This window comes from Festucalex cinctus, chromosome 8, assembly GCF_051991245.1.
Source record: "Festucalex cinctus isolate MCC-2025b chromosome 8, RoL_Fcin_1.0, whole genome shotgun sequence".
Taxonomy (NCBI): domain Eukaryota; kingdom Metazoa; phylum Chordata; class Actinopteri; order Syngnathiformes; family Syngnathidae; genus Festucalex; species Festucalex cinctus.
In genome coordinates, this window is record NC_135418.1 from 9,535,783 (window position 1) to 9,554,196 (window position 18,414).

General features: G+C 42.8%; 1 protein-coding gene across 3 annotated transcripts in view; it reads left to right on the forward strand.

Annotated features, from left to right (window-relative positions):
• aldh1l1 (aldehyde dehydrogenase 1 family, member L1) overlaps window positions 1–12,927 on the forward strand; it is a 52,307-nt gene extending 39,380 nt beyond the window's left edge. For all 3 annotated transcript variants that reach the window (XM_077529279.1, XM_077529278.1, XM_077529277.1), the window contains exons 15-23: window positions 2,258–2,363; window positions 2,437–2,524; window positions 7,171–7,264; window positions 7,351–7,450; window positions 7,519–7,617; window positions 8,214–8,379; window positions 8,453–8,558; window positions 8,651–8,850; window positions 12,454–12,927. In XM_077529279.1, the coding sequence (XP_077385405.1) occupies window positions 2,258–2,363; window positions 2,437–2,524; window positions 7,171–7,264; window positions 7,351–7,450; window positions 7,519–7,617; window positions 8,214–8,379; window positions 8,453–8,558; window positions 8,651–8,850; window positions 12,454–12,509 (1,015 nt within the window). In that variant the 3' untranslated portion in view covers window positions 12,510–12,927. The remainder of the gene's footprint in view (window positions 1–2,257; window positions 2,364–2,436; window positions 2,525–7,170; window positions 7,265–7,350; window positions 7,451–7,518; window positions 7,618–8,213; window positions 8,380–8,452; window positions 8,559–8,650; window positions 8,851–12,453) is intronic.
• The last annotated feature ends 5,487 nt before the right edge of the window (window positions 12,928–18,414 follow it).

The following is an 18,414-nucleotide window of genomic DNA, read 5'->3' on the forward strand; positions in this document are numbered from 1 at the left end:
AAGACCACTCGGTGAGTACCAAACACAATCTCTTGGTACTCATGTGAGTAACCCATAAAAAAAATTATGTGCACCCCTGTATATATGTATATATATATATATATATATATATATATATATATATATATATATATATATATATATATATATATATATATATATATATATATATATATATACATACTCTCTCCCTCTCTTTCTTGGACTAAAAATACCAGGGTGATGTCTCTGTAGATGCGCCGACATATTGGATGTTCAGCTTCTAGCATACACAATGCGTGTGGCATAATGCTTACACACGGTCGCACTTTTGTCGACGACTTTCTTACCACTGTCATCGTAGGTTACATTAAATGCAAAATGGTCCCATACAGCAGATCTGCAGAATGGTCCTTGTTGCGCATATTCCATTTTTAATTCATTCGCTCTTACCGCAATCACACACTTCCCAAATATATCCATCCATCCATTCTCGACCGCTTATTCCTCACAAGGGTCGCGGGGGCCGCTGGCGCCTATCTCAGCTGGCTCTGGGCAGTAGGCGGGGGACACCCTGGACTGGTTGCCAACCAATCGCAGGGCACACAGAGACGAACAACCACCCACACTCACACGCACACCTAGGGACAATTCAGAGCGCCCAATTAACCTGCCATGCATGTCTTTGGAATGTGGGAGGAGACCGGAGTAACCGGAGAAGACCCACGCGGGCACGGGGAGAACATGCAAACTCCACCCAGGAAGGTCCGAGCCTGGACTCGAACCGGAGACCTCAGAACTGGGAAGCGGTGCGGTGTTGGGGTGCTTCCCCTGGTGCCCGGGGCGGTGCCGTCCCGTCGCGGTCCGCTGCTCCGTGCCCGGCGGCGCGGTTCGGGGTGGGTGGGCCTCCGGTGTGCCCCGTGGTTCCCTCTCCCCTCCCCCTTCCTCCCCCCCGTCGCCTCTCCCTCCTCGCCTCCTCCCGCCCATCCTCCTCTGCCTCCCGGTCCCTTTTCCCTTGTCGCCCTCCCTCCTCCTCCTCCCCCCCCCCCCCCCCCCCTCCTGCCCTGCAGCCGCCCTTTCGCCTTCTTGTCGTCTTCTCCCCGCCCCCCCCCCTTCCCTGTCTGCCCTGCGGCCCCTCCCCCTCCCTCTCCCTGGGCCTGGGGCTCCCTCCCCGGCCCGGGCGTCGGGCTCCGGGGGCCGGGCGGGTGTTTGAGGCCTGCCCCACTCCGGTAGAACTCCTGGCGCCCCGGGCGGGCGCCGGTGGCCGGTGGGCTGTCCGGTAGCCCTGCTGCGCTGGCTGTCCGCCCATTGTGGTGCCGGGTGGATGAGGTGGGGGGCGGGTGGGGGGGGCGGGGTGCTGGGGGGCGGGCGTGCCACCTACACCCGCCGGGTTGGGTGAGGCCCCGCTGGTCGCTCCTCTTACTCACTTCACTAGTTTTGCACTATACACTTTGTAAATATACACATAGGGCACACAACACATTTCTTGGTGGGGTGGGGAAGGGTGGAAACACCGTCTTCACCCTTCAACTCCCCTCCAATTTTAATGCACTTCACGTCCAAGGGGAGGGGTGAGTTGGGGCGGGGAGCCATCAGAGGGGATGGACTGCAGTGCCTGGCAGCGCTGTGGTCCCCCCCATTTGTGTCCCTGCCCCACCACTTTGTCCCTCCATTCCCCTTTTTAATGCACCACACATATACATATTCATTTCTTTGGGGGGGATACGGGTGTGTCGGAGTAGGGGAAATTATTTCCCTCTGCTCCGACTCACCTGCTCCCAATTTTAATGCACCACACGCACACACTTGTATATACACTGGGTGGGGCCACATAAAAGAAGAAAAAAAAAAAAAAAAAAAAAAAAAAAAGAACTGGGAAGCGGACGTGCTAACCATTCGACTACCGTGCCGCCTCCAAAAAAAAATAAAAAAATAAAATAAAATAAATAAAAAAATAAATAAAATAAAATATATATATATATATATATATATATATATATATATATATATATATATATATATATATATATATATATATATATATATATATATATATATATATATATATATATATACATATGTATGTATGTATATATATATATATATACTGTATGTATATATATATATATATATATACTGTATGTATATATATATATATATATACTGTATGTATATATATATATATATATATATATATATATATATATATATATATATATATATATATATATATATGCAAGTGCTTTCAGAATAGTACCTTTCCTGTCATTCTCTTTAGAGTGTGTGCCATTGTGATTCCTTGGAATTATCCTCTGATGATGCTGGCTTGGAAGACTGCAGCATGTTTGGCAGCAGGCAATACAGTTGTCCTAAAGCCGGCACAGGTTATCCTCTAAAATATAATATCGCCATACAGCATTTGTTTTCTGTGTAAAAATCTTAATTTTCCATTTTCAGGTGACTCCACTGACAGCGCTCAAGTTTGCTGAGTTGGCAGCAAAAGCAGGATTGCCTAAAGGGGTGATTAATATTCTACCTGGATCAGGTAAGAACATTTTGTTGTAAAAAAAATTATCAGCTACTTTGTTGATGTAATGCTAACTTCCTGTCACAAGTTATAATACAACAAAAAAGAAAAAAAAAGAAAAAAAATTCATTGTTGAGACCCAAATGTAGAGAAGTGAATGGAATTCCTATCGTATTTATTCAAGAGAACAAAAAGGCAAACAAGGTGTGTGGCTATATAAAAAATATAAAATAATTCAAGTCTAAAAACAACATTCAACGTATCAAAACAAACACTAGGAAAAAGATTAAACTTGGACAGAGACACTTGGACAAGGACTGAAAGGAACCAGGGGCCTCATGTACGAAGACCTGAGTGGCTTTCATACTAAAACACGGCACAAGTCCAAATCCAGAAAACGTTGCATGCCAAAAAAAAACAGATGCACGAATCTGTGCATACGTACGAATCTAAGCACATTTCTTTCCTAGATCTCAATCAATGCGGAAATGTTGGAGTACCAGACTCCTCCCTCTCCATGCTCGTACATAAATATGCAAATGAGTATAAACAGGGCTTGCTGGTGGGAAGATATGAGGCAGGAATAAAAAAAACAAAAAACAATGTGAGCTGGAGATGCTTATAAGCAAAGCAGAGGCCAGAAAACTATGATTTTTGGCAGAATGTCCTCGAAAGTCAATAGCAACCTCCATGACAAAACTGCCTTCCGAGTATATCGGCCGTCGTCGGATTGTGATCACGGAGGCTGTCATGTTTTGGGTTTAAGGGTTGTTTTTTCGGTTTGCTTTTGGTTCCTTTGTGGTTTGTTTTGTTGTGATTTCCTTGTGTGTCACCTTTTGTCAATGTCTTGTCAAGTTTTATCATGTCCTCCTGTGCTTGTTATCCCGTTACCTTGTGTTACCCAATCAGTGTCCCCAGCCATGTGTGCCTTGTCCAGGTGTCCCTTGTTTTGTAATTAGTTGGTGTTTATTTAGTCACCGGTTTTCGGTTCAGTTCTTGTTGGCCCTTTGTTGTTTGCTTCCCCACTTCATGCTGCCATTGTTCCGCCACGTCTCGTCTCGTCTCGCTTTCCCTTTCTGGACTTTGGTGTTTTGGATTCCCAGCCTTGTACCTTATTTTTGCCTCATCATTTTTGTTTATTAAAATCCCTTTTTGGACTTCATTCCTCTGCCTCCTCGCTTGCCTACCTGCACTTGTGTCCTCCACCACACCTCATTCGTGACAGAATGGACCAACCACGCCTGGACCCAGCAGGAAGACTCCGACGTTGGCTTGCACGCCGCCAGTTAGCTATTAAGTGCCATCAGCCTGCTGCCCAACCCCATTCACTCCACGTAGGTTCCAGTTTTTGGTCTACTTCCCGCTAGTCTTCTGTTTCGCTAAAACCCTTAATTTACTGGATTCCTTGCCATATGACACAATTTTTCCACCGCATTGTTTTATAGACACAGACTCAGATTTCACCGACAATGATGAATGCTCTTTTTTTGTGATTTGTGTTTTCGTCACGGTTTTCTTTTGAGGATTATTTTAACTCCATGTCACGTCACTCCCCGTCACCTCAGCCCCCGCCATGTTCATCACTCCGGTCCCTGTCTTATGCACTTAACCCCACGTCACCACAACGTCAAGTCTTAGTCCCCCACTTCACATTCCCTCGTTCTTTGGTTCCTCGACCCTGGTGATCCTCACTCCCTATGGCGGCAGGCTGATGTGCCCCTGGTTCCTGCTCTCAAGCCTGCCTCCGTCAAGTCAAAGCCTTCCTCCGTCAAGCCACAGCCTGCCTTGGACCAGCCACAGCCTGACTCGGACCAGCCACAGCCTGCCTCGGACCAGCCACAGCCTGCCTCGGACCAGCCACAGTACGCCTCGGACCAGCCAGAGCACGCCTCGGACCAGCCACAGTACGCCACGGCTCGGAGGAAGTAAAGAACAAGGAAAAGGCGAGGCAAACTGCAGCCCTTGGACACTTCGCCTGTGCTGCTGCCACCTCTAGACGCTTTGCCTGTGCCGCTGCCGTCCTTGCCGATGCAGCCCTTGGCCTCTCCATCCCTGCCAACGCAGCCCCTGGCCTCTCCGTTCCTGCCGACGCAGCCCCCCCAAGTCACGGACTCTCTGCCGCAGCCGCTCCAGGTTATGCATTCTCACCTGCGCCGCTCCAGTTATGCATTCTCTATGGCAGCCTCAGCCGCTAGTCCCCGTCCCGGCTCCCCGGCAGCCTCAAGCCCCCGTCCCGGCTCCCCAGCAGTTCCTGTTCCGGCTCCCATTCCAGCGGTGAAAGCCCTGCGGCTGCTCCAATTCCCCGTCCCAGCGGCGCAAGCCCTGTGGCCACCCCAAGTCCCCGTCCCAGAGGCGCAAGCCTTGCGGCCGCAGCAAGTCCCTGTCCCGGCGGTGCAAGCCCTGCGGCCACTCCAAGTCCCCATCACGGCTCTCGTTGTGGCAGTACACGTCCTGCGACCGCCACCTGCTCCTGTTCCGGCGGCGCAAGCCCTGCGGCCACCCCAAGTCCCCGTCCCGGTACTCGTTCTGGCAGCGCACGTCCTGCGGCCGCCCTCTGGTCCTGTTCCGGCGGCGCAGCAAAACATTTTGAATTAAAAAAATAAAATAAAATTGAACAAGAGTTCCTTTAATTGCCATAAAGGGATGGTTAACGGGGGAAGGAGTCAGGGAATGGATATCTGGGGTTTGGAATATGAACATTTCTTTGTTAGATAGTATTTTTCAACTGCTTTTTGTAATTTTATAATATTGTCAATTTTGCTATTATGGACACTTTGCACAAATTTCCTTCAGAGAACCTCGATCAGTTGTCAGCGTTTTGAGGTATATTTTCGTCATTGTTTTTTATGACTGCGATTGACTGGCAACCAGTTCAGAGTGTACTCCGCCTACTGCCCAAAGCTGGCTGGGAAGGGCTCCAGTACCCCCGCAACCCTTGTGAGGAGTAAGCGGTTAAGAAAATGGATGGATTGATGTTTTTTATGATTCTGGTTGTGTGCATTTGTCAAGGCATCGAAGAAGAGAGACAACAGTACTTCGAGCAATCACTGCTTTGCGCGCAGATAGACAGGTTGTAACTTTTTTTTTTTTTTTTTTTTTTTTTTTTTTTTTTTTTTGCTCTTATGCTGACCACCGGGGACAGTTTGTTGTAACTTGTTAACATTTGCAGGGATAACTCTGTAGTTGTCAACCACACAAGGGTGCCGTTTGTTAACAGTACAACCAGAACTGTATTTTGAAGTTAAACTTTGATGTGTTGTTACTCCGTTTACAAAATTATCCAATGTGCCTTTCTGGCATTTTGACTTTTCATGTGCCTGTATGTATATTATTCTTCTGCTGCCATTTTATTGTATTAAAAACATAAAATTACTCATGAGTTATTATTCTTGCACCGCTGACAATGCTGTCGGATTTCCATAGTAACCACTTTTCAGCAAGGCATTAAGAGAAAGGCATGTCACCATGGGCTGCTGACATAAAAATAAATAAATAAATAAATAAACAGTAGAGGCATTACATCTGCTTCAAAATATTGACGAGGCACAGATCGTCCGATTCCGTCGAAGAAGGAGAAGACTTGGCCGAAGTGGAGGCAACAGACCAGAGAGTTGTTGTTGGTTTATTGATCATATTGTTGTTGGTTTATTGAACATATTAACACATTACAAAATATAAGTTGAAGTTAAAATTTGAAGGAAGAATTCATCTATGTCATAATTTACATGTTCAAAAGGAGTAGGAAGAAGTGCAATAATTTATCTAGTCCTATTCCCTATTAATTCAATCGTGTTAATGTACTAATAAATGATTCTTATCTAATAACGTATCATTAAAATAAAGAAAAACAAAAAATAAATAAATAGAAATGGAACAATGAAAATCATACATGTTATGAACAGTTAGCTGGCATGTTCCATCTGAAGATTCAACACCTCACCTATATACTGTCTGACTGGAGGGGGAGGGTTGGGGACATAGGATATTGTGTGGACCCGTAGAGGAGCTACAATACATAACTTACATGTTTAAACAAGTAATAAAATAGCTTTACTAGCTACTCAAATAGCTTGTATTTCCGTGTAGTAATCATTTTAAGCGATGACGTCATTACCAGAGCTCAAGCCGTCATAATTACGGCTCTGGGAGATCTAATTAGTCGTTTTAAAATTCTGATAGACATAGTGTTAAATCATCGTGTTCTTTTTGAGTGGGTTAAGGATTTAGGATTAGAGTTTTACATCACATCAACAGTGCGTTCCGCTGAAGCCTCCCCGCACCGGAAGGTTGGGTGCGCTAATACGTCGAATGCGGGAGTGATTTGTGCATATAGTCCGTTGTATTTTCAGTATGATCCCTCACGCCATCTTCTATGTGTGGAGCCACAGCCACACATTTCCTCTATGGACATAATGCACATACTGTACATTCACGGACATGCTGTCGTATGGACATGCACACTCATGCACTCAAGGGACCACAATGGAAATAAGCCCCTGGCTTTATTGTGTTTTTATCCCTTTGGCAGCAGTTGTCATTGTATGTTTGTAAACATGCTTTGTTGTCAATACTTCAATCAATCAATCAACCACAACAATGCAATTACAGATCAGAGAGGACATTTATATTTACCATTTATAATACAACTTGTCAACAATCTTTAGGCACTCTGGTGGGTCAGCGATTATCTGACCATCCTGACGTCCGAAAACTGGCGTTCACGGGTTCCACGGAAATTGGTAAACACATCATGAAAAGGTAAGAGGTCAGGTCAAATTTTCAAACACATCAAATAACTCAATTTACAACCTTTTTTATGTGTGTTGATTGCCATTCCTCAAAAGCTGTGCAATCAGTAATGTCAAAAAAGTATCATTGGAGCTCGGCGGAAAATCCCCTCTGATCATCTTCGGTGACTGTGACATGGACAAGGCAGTGCGCATGGTATGTGCATTTGTCATGTTTGGAGTGCCCAGTACAGCGATAAAACTACTGGGTGATGTGTATTTCAGGGCATGAGTTCAGTGTTCTTCAACAAGGGAGAGAACTGTATAGCTGCTGGCAGACTGTTTGTGGAAGACAATATACATGATGAGTTTGTGAAGAAAGTGGTATGTGTCCTTTATTCTCTTTGGGGGTTTCGTTATTTTTCTTTAATGTGTGCAGTGTCTTAAAAGTGCCTTGAGTCATTAACTCTTTTACTGCCACACGTTATCAAAGAAAAACTTTGATATGACAGAGGCTTTGATCATTGATGAAAAGAGATACAATGCTTCCATCTGCTGGCCATAGTTTATAGTGTTTTAGATTCCACAACCCATTGACCAGGCAGCGCTGAACTTAGACGTTGCACTGAGAAAAAAATAAAATAAAAAAAATTCTTGACGTTATTTAACGTTTATGGCAATATACGTTGTGATTTTACTGATCGTTATTTAACGTTTTTGGCGGTCAAAGAGTTAAGTAATTATTACCTGACTTGAAATATACTTTTATCAGATTCACGCTTGCTTTTTGTGATTTCAGATTTGTGCTATATTTGTATGTGTTTTGTTTTTTCCCCCCATATTGTAATAGGTATGGTTAAAACATTCATGCCACTTAGTCAGCTGTTCAGACGTCTAGGTTATCTGGAATAGTTACTGGAGTCATAACACAAGATGGAACAAAATACAAATAAAATCACGCTGAAACATTTGTCTTTTAGGTTGAAGAGATTAAGAAAATAAAGATTGGTGATCCACTGGACCGCTCAACAGATCATGGCCCTCAAAACCACAGAGCCCATTTGGACAAATTGGTGAAATTTTGTCAGACTGGTGTCAATGAGGGAGCTACCCTGGTTTATGGTGGCAAACAGATAGAGCGGCCAGGTGAGGGACTGTCTGCGCTTTCTAGTCATGGATGTTTGTACACGCATCAATTTCATTAATTAATTTCTGGCAGGGTTTTTCTTTGAGCCTACTGTATTCACTGATGTTCAAGATCATATGTATATCGCTCAAGAGGAGTCATTTGGCCCGGTCATGATCCTTTCCAAATTTAAGAGCAGGTAAGTTGTAATGGCAGATTATTTCACTCCGCGAAAAAAAATTGATTTAATCGTGGTTCTTGCCTCGCCCCATTTTGTTTCACTGGTTTTAGTGAAGTGGATGATGTCCTGAGAAGAGCAAACGCTACAGAGTATGGCCTTGCTTCAGGTGTTTTTACACAAGACATTAACAAAGCTTTGTATGTCAGTGACAAACTCAATGCTGGTACAGTTTTTGTCAACACCTACAATAAGACAGATGTGGCTTCACCATTTGGAGGCTTCAAACAGTCTGGCTTCGGCAAAGACCTGGGTAAGAATTCTTGAGTTGTCTCAATATTACGATAGATTTATTATTATGAAGAGGACTCTATTCTCTGTTTACCACAAGCATTTTTTTCCCAATACACACAAGTCAAATGCCCATTAGGTCATACAGAGGGCCGCCCTCCCAAAATACACAGTGCGTATGACTGCAACTAACATGGGGTCCACATTTTTTGGAAACGGATGCATTTGTTGCATTATGCACTATTACAGGTATGCATCCCTCCAATAGAAAATGATTCAGTACATATCTTGATACATGAGTACAGTTCAAAGGAGTTCTTTTTAAAGTGGAAACATTTGATTTGGCTCAATTAGTTATAGTATATAATTAGTAGGATTACAGTGTGATTTAGTATGGTACATGTCAGCTTGAGAAGTTATGATGTAATGAGTTTCTTGCTGTCATTTTATAATATGATTAAACTTGGTGCACATAAGTGGTGTGCACGAGCACTTGATATTGAATATTGGGCAACCGTTAAGTCGTTCTTGCGCACAAAAGGACAGAACAATGACAATTCCACCAATCACGTCAAGGGAGGTAGCATGATTGTTTTCAGATGTGCCGTGAGCTGTTTTGATTAAACCTGCACAGTTAAGAGAACCCCCTTGGTGAGCCGGCACCTTACTGTGGTGGAGATGTTTGTGTGTCCCAATGATCCTAGGAGCTATGTTGTCTGTAGCTTTGTACCCCTGGCAGAGTCACCCATGACAAACAGGTCCTAGGTGAGGGGCCAGACAAAGCACGTCTAACCGATCCGAATATGACGAATAATATAAATGGACGGACATTTCTCTTGCCCGGACTTGGGTCACCGGGTCCACCCTCTTGAGCTATGCCTGGAGGTGGGCCTCATTGGTGAGTGGCTGGTGCGGAGACTGCTACTTCGGCTAAAAATCTCACGTCTATTCATACAGACCCTTCACATGTCTGCACATGTGAAAATCGGAAGACGAAAGCGCACATATTCATATGAATGTGTTAAATATTATCCAAAATATTGCAAGGGTGTACCCGGCCGACTGCCCAAACAGCTGAGATGGGCTCCAGCACCCCCCCGTGACCCTTGTGAGGAAAAAGCAGTCAAGAAAATGGATAGATGGATATTGCAAGTTTCGTTCTAATATTTTCAAACCATGATTATCACGTCTGCACATGATAATTGGAAGACGGAAGTGCTGCCACACATTCATATGCATCCTGCGTCTTAAAGGCCGAATCTGCAGGTTTCACTCTGGAAAAGGCACTTTTTAATACAGGATTTAAACAAACTCCTTCACAATTTACGGATCTGGGCTTCTCTTAAACCTGGTCACACGGCAAGATTTTAAAATTGTCGGCCGATTTCCAATCTTTGACAGACACCACACGTGAAGAGGAAAAATCACGGGAGTTCCAGTTTTAAACGTACCGTGCGTGGTGTGCGGCCACACTGCACAATCAACACACTCCACACGAGCCAAGTTCATTCAAGAATGTGACGGGAAGTCTCGCAAAACCTCTCGAGATTAAACGTGGCTTCAGAGTCGTCAACATGAGTCGATCCTGGTTTTCAGCCGAAAAGCGGCATAAAAAGAAAAGGTGTTGTTTAAAGGAGTGTAAATGGGCACTGGCGAGACATCGCTTGCCCTTGGCTTGGTGCTGGCGGCTCGAGTTGGCGTCCCACCTGGAGACCACATTTATTTGTGGAGAAAGTGTGTGCGTGTATAAAAAAAAAAAAATACAAATAATTAAAAAAAATAAAATAAAAAGAGTGTAATAGCGCGAGCACAGACTTTCTGCTGCTTCATGACTGTTTCGATTTTGGATTCCCCACCGGCTTCCTCGCTGGCTCGCTTTCTGATTGGCTGCACGTCACTGTCAATCTGCTGCGCGGAGCGAAATCGGGCCAAAAAATCCAACATGTTGGATATGCCCGATTTCAAGTCGGGGGTCCTTCCGAGCGCCGATATCGGGAGGCGCCGTGTGTGGTGACAAGACACACGGCAGGATTATCTGTGAAGATTATCGCTTGCATCTCGGCGCGTCATTACGATTGTCGGGAGGGGAAATTCGGGGCTAAAATTGGGCCAATTCTCCTGCCGTGTGAACCAGGCTTAAAGGTGTGGTGGTGATTTTGTCCCCCCCCAGCCTGTATTTTGCCATTTTGTGTTTGTTTTGTAAACAGCGGGACGTTTCTGTGGAAAGACAGTGTTTACACCCCTCCAGCCAATCGCAGAGCGGGGGGTGGCATGTCCAAAAACGAATTTGCCGGCTGCATGATGTCACTCCTGCGGCAATTTGAAAGCACGCACGGATTTTATTTTATTTTTTCACTCACTCATTCACACATGTAAGCGTCTGTGAGTGAAAAAAATAATAATAATCAGTTCACCCGGCCCCGTTTGCAACACGCCACCCCCCGCTCTGCGATTGGCTGGAGGGTTGTAAACACTGTCTTTCCACAGAAACGACAAACACAAAATGGCAAAATACAGGCTGGCTGCGGGTTTAGGACAAAATCACCACCAGAAATGAAGACAAGCCTTGATCTGTAAATTGAGAAGTAGTTTGTTTGTTTAAATCCTGTATTTAAAAAGTGCCTTTTCCAGAGTCAAACCGGCAGATTGGGCCTTTAAATATTATCCAAAATATTTTTCTGTAAATAGTTTCTTTATTATTGTGATCAAAAACACTGAATTTCAATCCTCAGACTGTTCAGTAAATATTTATTCATAGGCTACATGCATATATTTTCTGACTTTATAAAAAAAAAACCTTGTTCGAAAAATAGTTCTTACTTTTGTGATCAAAAGCACTGATTTGAATCTCAATTTGAATCTCAATCCATATCAGTTTCACACTTCATTTTAACATTTATTTTGTGTGAAATTGAAAAAAAATTTACCGAATCGATGCAAGACCCACTCATTTCCGATCAAACCACACCCACTTCTGGTTTAAACCACGCCCATTTCCGGTTTAGGTCAAGGCCACTTCTGGTTTAGGCCACGCCCCATCCGTATCCAGCTACAGATCATTTAGATTGTTGAACAGATACAGATAGTGGTGTACTCGCTCATCTCTTGACAATATGTTTACCTCTGAATGATATCGTTGCTTTGTAGCCCCTAAAATAATAATAATAATAATAATAATAATAATAAAATTGCCAAAAATTAAGAACCCGATCATTTTCTCCCAGTACCGATCAGCTAAAAATAACGTGATCGGATTTGGTTTCTGATCACATGATCGGGATCGGGACATCCCTAGTTGCAGGCATTGAATTCAGGATGAGTGAATATGAGCAACAACAAAAAAACACCGCAGCAAGGTTTGTTAACATATATCTTTTTTTTTTAAACTGGTTTTGCACAAGTTTAGGTTTGGGCTCATGTGTCACACCTGGAATTCAACCAAAATATAGGAAAAGATATCATTTAAAGCTTCTTATCACTGGTGCAGAATTCGTCACAATAATCATTGTACTCACTTCAGTGATCATCAAAATACTAACTTGATATGCATTTTACTAATGTCAAACCCTGTATGAATTCTGTCTTCAGAATCCACACTTACATACTGTCTGTGATACTCCATCAGGCCAAGAGGCACTCAATGAATACCTGAAGACGAAGGCTGTGACCATCGAGTACTGATTCTGAGCCACTGTCCTGTGCCTCATGAGTGGTGCGCTTTACCACTGGTTTGTGTTGTGTCTGACTGTCTTTCACTTGTTTCAATAATATGCCTTATTTTAGTCATCTTTCAGTAATGACCTAAATGTTATTGTGATTGAGCAGATGAGAATATGTACTTGGCTCTACAGTGCCTTGAACCTTCTTATTCCCACTGTGTTGATAAATCTAATACAAGCACTAATTACTTTGTAAAGGGTGAATTTTTCATTAATGGGCATTGGTCATAGTTTTTATCAATAACTGATATTTCATTAATGGACAGACTGCTGTGTAAACATTTTTTCAATTACACAAACGATGTCACAATGTGTCTGCATAGCCCATACAAACAACCTTGGACATTCATGATTCAAAATAAATCAAAGAATTAAGTACATCCTCGTTTCCTGTGTGGTGTGTGACTCCAGTTCGAAACTTGTCTCTCACCTCGGTGATCAGTTTGCCTTGTTACTTACAATGTGATACTGTACTTGCACCTTTGCATAAATCAGGGATCGACACTGCGACCAATTCACCCAAAAATGCAGCCAACTGTACAGCCTGTGATGGTAAAAATAAAAAATAAAATAAATAATCCAGTAGCACGGCTCTAGTACGTTTTGATGAGTACAATGGCTCATCTTTGAGCCATGATCCGTATACATCAAGCGTCACGGTACAGGTCGTACATATAGTCCGCGGGACACACTGCGGAGACCAACTGCAAAATAAAAGCCTTCCAAGTAATGCACTGACATCGATGCAAATGACTCGCGCAGCGCGTGGAAGGCGTCGCAGCTCAAGGCAGCGTAAACCCGGGGTTGTGATACATTTGCATCACAAAACTCTTTTCTGAAAAAAGTCAGACGCCATTACCGCCAGGCACTACGTTTCTGTTCGTTCGTATCACTGCGCGACGCCCTGTAGACAGCTAATCGACGCGCTGCAGACACTTGACCCTTCCGCCTTCGAAAAGACAACTTGTGGATTAGTGCACGTCTATTAGCTACATGCGGGGCACCGCGCAGTGATACGAACGAACAGAAAAGTAGTGCCTGGCGGTAATGGCGTCTCACTTTTTTCAGAAAAGGAGTTTAATGATGCAAATGTATCACTCTTTTGAACACAAATTGTTTTTAAAAGAAAAACGCTTTATTTCAGTGACCCCAGCCAGCTTGCTGGACTATTTTCTTCTCGTCCAACACCGGACCAGAACTCGTGTCACAGAACGCTGTCAGGGGTAAGTCAGTGCTGATCGCACACACTGGAGGTGAGGATGAAATAGAGATTCATGTAAAAAAAAAAAAAAAAAAAAAAAGCCGAACTATCCCTTTAGAGCCACGGGTTGCCGACCCCCGGGTTAGGTGAGAGATCATGAAGGCGACACGTGAACGGTCTGTGGGGAAAGCCTGTGGGGAATGTTTGAAATGAATGGCCTGACATTGTCCTGTTTCTCCAGAGTAGCGTTCCGGGTGTGCCAGCCTCAGGCTTATGCCGGCAAACGAAGAAGTCGAAGTGGAGGGTTCAGCCTGTGGTTCAGGTCTCGTGTGGGTTAAGTAGAGCTTCGCAGGTTGCTCACCAGTTCCTGTACTTGTCCAGAAATTTCACCCAGCTGGGTAGCCATGGCTTGCTGGAACTTCTCCTGGTGCGACAAGCGAGCCTCCTGGTTCCGCAACATGGCTTCCAGCTTCCCTGCAGAGTCCATTCTGGCCAAAGTGTGCTGACAAGGCATAGAAAGGAGGACTCAGGCGCAGAGAGACGGTTGGCCTCAAAGGCTGCAGTTTCTTCACAAGAACACAAAATCACCTCTTGCAGAGGGATAAACGCTGAACATAAAGAGCTCCAAACTGGAGAGGGAGAAAAAGGGCACTCAAAAAAGGGACAACTAAAGGCGCTCCACTGGGGAGGAAAAAAGGGCACAAACACAAGGCGCAAGTCAAGGACTGTGGCTCAATGGTTGTGAGGACACTTCCATAGACTGGGTGTGACACTTCAGCAACGGCAGGTGGTGGATGAAGTCTAATGATTGGTTGAGTAATTGATGGCAGGTGGAAGCAATCATGGGCTGGGACCGGTAATTAGCAGAGCAAGAGGAAGAGCAAGTGATCTGAGGTGAGAATGTGGTTAGCACTTTCAAAATAAACAGGAAATTAGTTGACAAAATAAAAGCAAACCCTGGCTCGCCTATTGTGGCGTGACAGTTGTGCCACGGTCTCTTGGTCTACTGAGTTGCAAGCATCATATTGGCGGTAACGGTAAGTGAGCTACTGTGTGCGAAACACGGGTTGCTTTGAATGACTGACCATGTGTTACATATTGCTACAGCATATATTTCACCATATGGAGGAAGAGGACTTTTGTGCTCCTGCTCCATAGATTTGCTGCAAACAGATGACAGACGCGCACTAATCTACAAGTTGTCTTTTCGAAGTTATAATTACGGCGGAAGGCGCGTCTATCAGTTGTAGGCAGCGCGCGGCGCTGTGATACGAATGAACAGAAAAATAGTGCCCGGCGGTAATGGAGTCTGACTTTTTTCTAGGGTGAAGTTTTGTGATGCAAATGTATCACTATTTTGAACACAAATTGTTTTTAGAAGAAAAACGCTTTATTTCCGTGACCCCAGCCAACTTGCCGGCCTATGTTCCTCTCGACCAAAACCGGACCAGAACTCGTGTCACAGAACGCTGTAAGGCAGGGGTGTCCAAACTACGGCCCAGGGGCCATTTGCAGCCCGCCATACATTTTTTGGCAGCCCGCGGCAAATACTAAAAAAAAATTTCAATGCTGTTTTTTTAAAAAAAAAAAAAAAAAGAAGAAGAAGGTGGATTAAACATTTGTAGCTAGGCAAAGACACAAATTTGCATCTAATAATTCAGTTCCAGAAATAAAAATAATTTAATCCACTTGTTTCTTAGTATCAACGTCTAATTTGTGAAAACATCACATTAATTAATGGTTAATTATTAATGAAAAAAATGTGAAAACATCACATTAATGGTTAAGTGTGGTCAGTTGACGTCTGATTTTTCTTGTGGTTCAGAATGTCAAGTTGGGATCAGCTGCTGCTCAGTGGAGAGGCACACAGGCGTCACTATTAGCAGTTTTCAATAAGTAACTGTACATTATATCAACAATTTATAATTGCTTCATTGATTTTCACCATGTTTAACTCATTCACTGCCATTGACGGAAGAAGACGTCAAATGATGCATTTTTTGCTGGTCTGGCAATGAATGTGTTAATAAAAAAAAAATCAAAGTGGCCCTTGCAGCTTTCTATTTTTCTATATGTGGCCCTCAGAGGAAAAAGTTTGGACACCCCTGCTTTATTCACATCGAGAGGCAGAAACTCAGAGACGCAGTACACAGGACAGGTGGACAATAATCCGGCAAAACACACACAATTCCCAGACCCTTAAATAGACAGTCAATCAATCTCACTGGTTGTGGCTAGACATGTGAGTACCAGTACTGACATGGAATTCTCTGATTGGCTGTTAACCCAGTAATTACAGCTTGTTCCCGACAACAACAAACATCATATACCATAAAACAGGGGTGTCCAAACTTTTTCATTTGAGGGCCACATAGATAAAATCAGGACGCAAGGGCCACATAATGTTATGAAGAGAAATTGTGTTTAGTCCTAAAAATTGCACAAATAATTTATTTGTGCTTTTGCATATTTAGAAAAATGCTACAGTATATAAACCAATTTATTTGTAATATGGCAGTAGGGTTGTTATAGTTTTGGAATTTTTCATTTATTTTTTGTTTTGAGTTTCGTTTTTTTTTTTTTTTTTTTTTGGTATTAATTAGTTTTCAGGGTGGTTCTGTTAGTTTTTTTTTAAATTAGTTTTAGTTCTTTAATAAATGCTTAGTTTTAGTTTAGTTAGTTTCAGTATTAATTTTACAGGGTTTTTTTTTATGTGTATTACTTGTGCGCAATATTTAAAACACACCATGGGCGTGACGTCATTATTCCGGTTTATATCAAAATAAATCTACTAAAAATCACATTTAAAATCATCCCCAAAGGCTCATGCATTAAATTAATTACCAAAGACTAAAACGAATGACATTTATGCTATAATTATAGTTTTATTTTAGTTTTGTAAACATAAAAAGTAGTTTGTTAGTTTTCTTTTTTAAAAAGCATTTTCGTTTTTATTTTATATCGTTAACGAAATTGTTTTTTGAATTTTTGTTTTTTTCGTTAGTTTTAGTTAACTAAAATAACCTTGAATAGCACTTGTGTTTTTCGACACCTTCCCTTCTGACTTTGACCATCTCCAAAACATTTTTGTTTTTATTTTATTTGAACTGAGTCAAATTCCATTTGCAGCATATGTCGCAGGCCACTAAAAATGGACGCCTCAGGTGTGGCGCAGGTGGACACGCCCCCTTCACTTGCCCACTGGAAAAACACCAGACACACAGACTGAGAGCAGGATTATGACAGTCTTAGATCGGCATGTCGTGAAAATGTCACATATCAGTGAATGTCGTGCACAAGCAAGAGACAAGATGCTGTATCCAAAGTTCTATATTAGCGTTGGAATTAATCGTATCGGCATGTTACTTGTTAGTACTTACCAATACGATACCACTGTTTTAATGCAGTATCGGGGCCTCTGCCGATACCAGTATCGGTATCGAAACAACTATAAATAACTAGAACTGCAAGCAGCTATAAAGGGCCCTCGCAACCCGGGCCAGTTTGGGGTACTTGTACGTTGGGGTATTGGCACGTTGGGGTACTGGCACATTGGAAGCAGAATTTCTTTGAAAATGCATAATGCATAATAAACCTTTTACATGTGGATTTTTTTTGCCAGGTGTGATGAGTGTGTAAAGCTCAATGGGTTTTCGTGAATGTTAAGATCTGCAAAAATCCGCGACATTTTTTTATTTTTAAGACAATGACATGCCCTGATTGGTATTTTTTGTAAAAGTATATATACTCATCATTGTTCATTGTACTCATTGCACAATATTGCTTTTATTGTCCATAGAGGCTATCAAAAATAAATACAACAAAATTAAAATTACATATGTTTGGATATGTCTGGTGCCAGTGGACATTTTGAGTAGTGGAAAGTAAAAGAATATTCATAAATGACTTATTTATCACCCTTACAATGAGTTTACAAATTTTTTCCCGTATGTGGGGTATTTATTTATTTATTTATTTATTTTGCCTCAAGGGCTAGGTGGCGCTGTATTTCCAACTGAATGTTGTCATAGAGATGCCTTAGGCCTTGACTATAAACATACATGTCAACTTTGGGATTTTTTTCGAGCATGTACCGGGTAGTTATTAAGCATATCCTTTTTCCTTGCAAAGGAAATATGAAACACAAAATTTGATGCCCCGCCCTCATCATATAGTCTTTCAAAAAGTCAAGATTTTCCCCAACCTCTTGTTGGCTCAGGTCTGGACATGGTCCTGGTCAAGTCTGAAGTCAGTCGAATGAAACGTGTAGGAGAAGTGGGCAAAAGGATGCCCCCTGTAAATGTGCAAATATAGACAAAAATGGGACATTCAAAAATTCATAGCTCACTTCCTGTTCATATGGGTCCAAGAGACTTTCTTTTGTAGGTCTTGGGCTCTCTCATACACCTAAAGATTTTCGTAGCTCTTGCTTAAACGTACAACTGGGGCTGCTTCGTTAACAATTTCTCGGGGGAGCTATTGAGTCTTTTTTTCTTTCTTTTTTTTTTTTTAAATATCACAATCCACGATAAAATATTGCTCATTTTGCCAGGCCAGATGTGTGTGCCAAGTTTCATCAACATTTTCTTGGTGAACAGCGCTTAGCCACGCCCACAGCGATTTCCGAAATCTCACAAACTTCATGCTGTGACATCGTGAAGGACGA